Source organism: Limulus polyphemus, unplaced genomic scaffold (genome assembly GCF_000517525.1).
Source record: "Limulus polyphemus unplaced genomic scaffold, Limulus_polyphemus-2.1.2 Scaffold5287, whole genome shotgun sequence".
NCBI classification, from domain to species: domain Eukaryota; kingdom Metazoa; phylum Arthropoda; class Merostomata; order Xiphosura; family Limulidae; genus Limulus; species Limulus polyphemus.
In genome coordinates, this window is record NW_013670897.1 from 36,076 (window position 1) to 42,877 (window position 6,802).

At 31.5% G+C, this 6,802-nt stretch overlaps 1 protein-coding gene across 1 annotated transcript in view; it reads right to left on the minus strand.

Annotated features, from left to right (window-relative positions):
- Window positions 1-6,802, minus strand: part of LOC106472382 (3-hydroxy-3-methylglutaryl-coenzyme A reductase-like) — a 62,578-nt gene that overhangs the window by 35,826 nt on the left and 19,950 nt on the right. Inside the window, exons 8-9 of the mRNA XM_013933025.2 lie at window positions 6,269-6,423; window positions 3,315-3,532 (exon numbers count right to left, since the gene is read on the minus strand). Of these exons, the coding sequence (XP_013788479.2) occupies window positions 3,315-3,532; window positions 6,269-6,423 (373 nt within the window). The remainder of the gene's footprint in view (window positions 1-3,314; window positions 3,533-6,268; window positions 6,424-6,802) is intronic.

Below are 6,802 nucleotides of genomic sequence, written 5' to 3' on the forward strand. Positions count from 1 at the left end.
CTATCTTGTTTCTTCATGAATGCCCTAGCATTTACTAGATAGGGTAGTCTGGTATATAAAAGAGGGTGACAACGTGACGGAATGTAATGTGTATGTAGATAGTGAGTAATTGAACTGCAGTCACAGGGTATTGTTGAAGTTAACGTTCGTTCGTTATAGTGTTTGTTTTAGCGCGAATATTGAAAATAAGTGTATCGTAAAGTTTTATTCGGAAAGAACAAACCAGTTTTATTAAGTACGGACTTGTGTCGCTAAAGTTTCGTAGGAACGAAGTTACGGAAAGTTAATTAACAAACGGAGACGTAACAATATTTTGATCATTTGGACTGCCTCTACATAATCTCAATATAAGAAAATAACCAAGAAGAGCTGTCAAACATAAACTTAGAACAACAAACATTTTGTAAAGACTGTATTCGTCTGTGTATGTGGGTAATATTGTATAAATATGCTTATTATTGTTGTCGACATGTGTCCAAGAAAGTTCAGTCCTCAAAGAATTATGAAAAAATGTAATTGTTGTTATTCTATAATAGTGGTTAAACATATTTATTATGTAGTAAAATGTAAGTTGTGATCTCATTCATATAACAAATAACAGCAGATCTGTTAAAGTCCTAAGGATAGTAAGATTGTCATTAAAATAATTGTTTTAACATAATTAATTCTAGACACTGATGACGTAATAAAATGTGGAAATATAGTGTCCACCCCTGTCAAACTCGTGTAAGATAAAACTCTAAAGTATCATGTGTAAAATGAAATATTTTCTCAAGGTATAGTGATATCATAAAGTCAAACTAGTGAAAGTGCAAGTTTTAATTCCTGCATGATATTTAAATAAGCATCCTTTCTCAGGACGATTTGCATATAAATGGTCAGGAAATGTAATTAAATATGGAACTAATGAATTACTGTTCTAAATCGATTGTATTAATTATAGCCATGTTGAGATACGTTGATAATTGATACATGTAGTGTGTGTCATTGTTTCTGACGTCATCGCCGCCCACTTCATGGACGTCATCGTCTTGGATGTCATGCTCTCCAGTTATTGCAGCTTAGCAACGCGTCCACAGCAACGTCTGTCTGGTGACCCTTTGTGTAAACATGACATCATCGTCTTTGGTGTCTTCATTGGGTGGCACCAATGACCTCTGGTGTTATTTTGTGAAACTATGATGTCATCATATCTACCCCTTCCCTCCCCATTGTCGACATGCATATGGCGCCCTCTAGCTGCGTGTCGCGCAGGTGCGGGAATAACTACTAATACTGATGAATAACTCAACCACAGAAGAGCCGAATGACAACCTATTTATTGGACTTTTCGGAATATACACAGCCCATCTTCAGCAAATTACTATAATAAACACAAAAGTTCTAATTACAATTAATCGCTCAAATGTTAAACAAAATCTTATGTATTATGGTAAACAGTTGTAGCCAGAGGGGCAGTATAAATGAAAGGGAGTAAAACTTGAAAATAATACAGACCCACATAAAACGAATTAGCAAATATATCAATATAGCTAGTGAGAACAAATTAATTAAAATAGACTTAACTCAACAGAAATTATTCAAGCTGTGGAGATTTTGTTTAAGAAGCAAATTTTTTTTAATGAATAGTTCCAAGTTTGTATGTCCTGTAGCTAAAACTTTAAAGTCAGTTGAGGAGATTTTGTGTCCGTTAGTGTGTGTGTGTATATATATACAGAAGAAGTGCAAGGAAATGATAAAGAGTGACCAGTTCTGTAGGAGATATCCATGTATTCATGGATGCATGAAGTTAAATGGCACTTGGTTTTGCCAATGAAGGTAGCATTGCAGCTACCAGACGTCGTAAATGATCCATGAACGAAGTACGGTAAGAATGCAGTCTTTCATATGGAAAAAAAAAAGTTTAATCTGATTAGTTACCTTAAAGACAACATTCAGTTGGACTTAAGTATCAGTTTGGTGAGTGGGTTTTTAAGAATTATATTCTGTTTACGTAAGTAAGAAAATAAAAAAATATACGGGTCTCGAATTTCAAATAAAAGCTTATGTATTACAGTTAACAGTTATAACTAATAGAAGGAGTGTAAATGCAAGTGAGTGAAACTTGAAAATAATATAGATCCATAATAAATGATTTAGTGAATTTATTTATTGGGTGTGTATATTATTTTTAAGTTTCACTCGCTTCATTTACACTCTCCTCTCTAGTTATAACTGTTTATCGGAATAAGTAAGCTTTTGCTTAACATTCGAATGATTGATTGTAATTATGTTTTTTTTTGTGTTTATTGTAGCGATCTGCTGAAGATCTGAAGATACAATGTATATATTCCGAAACATCCAATAAATATGTTGTTACCTGTCACTTCTGTAGTTGTGTTGTTCGTTATCAAACTACGTTTCCCCCGTCATGAATCTCTTGCATGCAGCCCACAAAACGTCGGTTCATACTGAATTTTGATTGTATACTAACGTATCCAAAAAATAGAACCTTGAATCATATCTGTGTTCTGATTTAATTCTTTTGGACTTTCAATGACTAAGAAATTCACTTACCTGTTATTGTGAACTGAAAAATAACAAATTCTCATTTGTGCACTGCTTACAGGAAAGTGGTTGACGACATCAAAGCTTATTCTATTGAAATTAGTATGAAATATGCAATTCCGCATTAAAGTAGAAACCTAAAAACTGCCGTTGACACTAAATTTATTACATGTATAATCGTAAAAAAAGAAATATCAAAATTCTGACCAATTATAAATGCCATATTAAGAATGAAAATGTTGTTTAAACGGCTTTAGATAACCTTAAGCATCTTGTCTGTCATAAACAATATACATATATTAATGTATAGTAAAAATAAAGCTGTATATTCCAGGATGATAGTAAAATGCTTCCGAAGCTGTGATTTGGCACAATACGTATAGTGCAAGTTATATGAACTAATTAAGAATGATCCATTGTGGTGTGTAGGTATGATATTTGCAGCGAAAGTGTCAACTCTGTGAATTTTTTATCACATAGCGTCAGTTGGATATTTAGTATGTGGCTTGTATTGTCATTGTCGGCAAGGGCGGTGTTGCTTCTATTTTATGGTATCAGGTTTTCATCATTACTAATATATATTCTTGCCCTTTCCAACGCCAGAAGTAGCATGTGTCTGATGTAAATGATCAGGAACTGGATTTTTCAGTTGATAGTGTAAAGGTCATGTAATATATTCTACTTACCTGTAATTTCAGGACTACGTCAAGGAGTTGATGGTCTCGTGTACAATGAGCTCAGGAAACCGCACGAACTATTATATTTACCTTGTCTATTATGTCTGAGTCCAGGAGTTGTAGGTAATACGTCATTCACATTGTTTGTGCTTGTCATCTCCAAGCAATTCACGTGTGACTGGGGCATGGCGTCAGTTGTTGAAAAGGGCTCTTGTAAATCTTCCCTATTTTCAAAGAACATATACTTCACGGCTAGAGCAGAAGCTAGAACAAGCATAACTAGCTGTTCAGAGCTAACAGGAAACCAGCTGTAGACGAAAATATTCATTGAAGAGAAAATCTTATTAAAACAAAATCAGTAGCATATCAAATGTTTCAGTTAGTACCAATGGTCTGTTTTACAGTGTGATCTGAAGAGATACATAGCGGAATTATGCAGGAATATGTTTAAACATTACTTTTAATTGTGGGATTACTGGTGGCAGTAATTTATGTGGTACTGATAACGACCATCGCGTTTAAAAACTATAGCATATAATAAAGTAATCACTTTTAGGAAACTTTAATTTAATAAGTTTAAATATCTTAATGAAGGTACAGCTCGTCATTAAGACTTAGCTTGGATCTTCCCATAATTAATCAATCTAAAATTGATTTGTAACTATAACAGTTACCTCTGTACATATATTTATGAATTTCATAAATTCCACATAGTACTTAAATACAGAATATAAAATGAAAATATTCAGATCAGTTAAAAAACCCTTTAACGTAACTTACTGAAAACCAGGGAGATATTATTAGCATGATTATACTAAATACCTGTTGTACACAATAACTGGTCAAACTGAATATTAGAAAAATTTGGCAAAGGTAATTAGCATGCCTCACATGATATAAAAAGGTCTTGATAATAGATTTACAGACACACAAATAGATAGATAGATCGTTCTTTGTACGTATTTGTAAATATTTCCATCATTGTTCTGCTTTGTTAGATAGATAGATCTGTGTATATGTTTATAAATAATTTTATCGTTACTCTGCTTTGTTAGATAAATAGATAGATCTGTGTCTATGTTTATAAATAATTTTATCGTTACTCTGCTTGGTGAGATAAATAGATAGATCTGTGTATATGCATATGAATATTTTATCGTTGATTTACTTGGTTAGATAAATAGATAGATCTGTGTACATGTTTATCAATATTTTATCGTTGATTTACTTGGCGATATAAATAGATAGATCTGTGTACATGTATATGAATATTTTATCGTTGATTTACTTGGTTAGATAAATAGATAGATCTGTGTATATGTTTAGAAATAATTTTATCGTTACTCTGCTTGGTGAGATAAATAGATAAATCTGTGTACATGTTTATCAATATTTTATCGTTGATTTACTTGGTTAGATAAATAGATAGATCTGTGTATATGTTTATAAATACTTTTTTTGTTACTCTGCTTGGCGAGATAGATAGATCTGTGTACATGTTTATCAATATTTTATCGTTGATTTACTTGGTTAGATAAATAGATAGATCTGTGTATATGCTTATAAATAATTTTATCGTTACTCTGCTTGGGGAGATAAATAGATAGATCTGTGTATATGTTTATCAATATTTCCGTCGTTGCTCTGCCTGGTCAGATAATTTTTATTCTTTGCTATTTCTTTCATATAGTGTGAACTCTAATTTTTTTGAAACTTACTATTTATTTACAATAATTTTCCATACCTATTTGTAAAAATTAATTAGCTTAACATCTGTTTTTCTAATGAGTCTCCTGGTATCACCTTTATTTTACTTAAACACTTAAGTAAAGTTTTATTTTAATATTTCCAAAGCAAAATATCCCTAACATCTTTTTACACAGCGCCCTCGTCGCCAGCCACATTGTACCGGAAATGAGGCACACAACAGTACATGGAAAAGTATATTAAACATATCTTGGAAGAGCAGATGACCTTCATGGCGTCACTCAACTCCTTTTATATATCACTCATATATTACACCACTATTCCCAGTTTGCCCCTGAAGAAGAAAGGTCCACCTTTCGAAAACGTTCGGATTATAGATTTTTTTTATAATTTGTAATCAAAACTTCTTGAACTTACGTGTTTTTCTGACATCATGAATGGTTAGATAGGTAGACAGATACATCTGTTTACACATTTATAAATATTTTTATCGTTGATCTGCCTGGTTAGATAGATATATTTGTGTACATGTTTATAAATATTTCTATCGTTGATCTGCTTAGTTAAATACACAGCTATATCCGCGTACATGTTCATAAGTGTTTCCATCGTTGGTATGCGTGGTTAAATAAACAGATAGATCTGTGTATGTATTTATAAATATTTACATCGTTACTCTGATCTTTTGGCTATATAGATCTGTATACATGTTTATAAATATTTTTGTTACTCTGCTTGGTTAAATTGATAGATAGGTTTCTGTACATGTTTATAAATATTTCCAACGTTGTTCTACTTGGTTAGATAGATATGTGTACATGTTTATAAATATTTCTATAGTTGTTGTGCTTGGTTTTGAACTCACAATGTATATCCTAAGGCGCTGTTTTAGTTTCAATGCATAGTATTAAAAATGTATTAATTAATCACATTCGCTTAAAAAAATGTACCATGTATGTTTATAAATACTTAGAAGAGATGAGCCATTTGGTCATGAAATAACGTTAGACGTAACAATATGTTATATATATGTTGCATATACTAGAGTATTTCCCATAGTGCATTTACATAAAGTATTTCATAATGAAATTTAAACTCTAAGCCCATTGAAAAATTAAGTTCTCTTTATTTGTAAAGATCCAGTTTGAGGTAAAAAAATCAAATTAACTTTACTTGGACTAATAAATAAAACCTACATGAACTGAATTCAAACAGAGTTCAATGCAAAGCAGGATCTAATAAGTTATAAGTGAATACTATATTCACATTAAAACAAATATTTTAAATCTTGTGCATTAGCTCCAAAACTGTAATTTACGAAGAAAAGTAGAATTCACCTATAAAATAACTTCTCAAAAGTGGAGTTATTATCTAGCAGACTACGGTCAGAAAGCCAACGGTAATTTTTTCTATCATGTTGTCCTACACCAGGCTCTTTTACTACCATTTCGGGCCAGTAACTGCCAAAGTGAACCAGAAGAAGACCAGCTGACTGAAGAATATAGATAAAAAATATAGAATATAACTATTCCTGGTTCCAATAGCGACATGGAAAATAAAATGATTTTTTATGTATTCACATTCAAAAAACAGTATGATCTAAATATATGATTATTATTTCTTTTAAACTTTTTACTACAACAACAAACATGAGTGTTTAGCTTAGATTTTTCAGTCAAATAACAAGATAATTTATTTGTAAGTTTATGAGTACAAAAATGGCAAATTCGATTGTGAATTTTTTTTCGTAAAACAAACATTTCAAGTCGAAATGGTATATTTAAGGGTTTTACACCCACAAAAGAGAAACCTATCATTCTATAGGTATTTGAAGAACTTTTAACATTCCGCCACAGTTTAATTCTTCACCA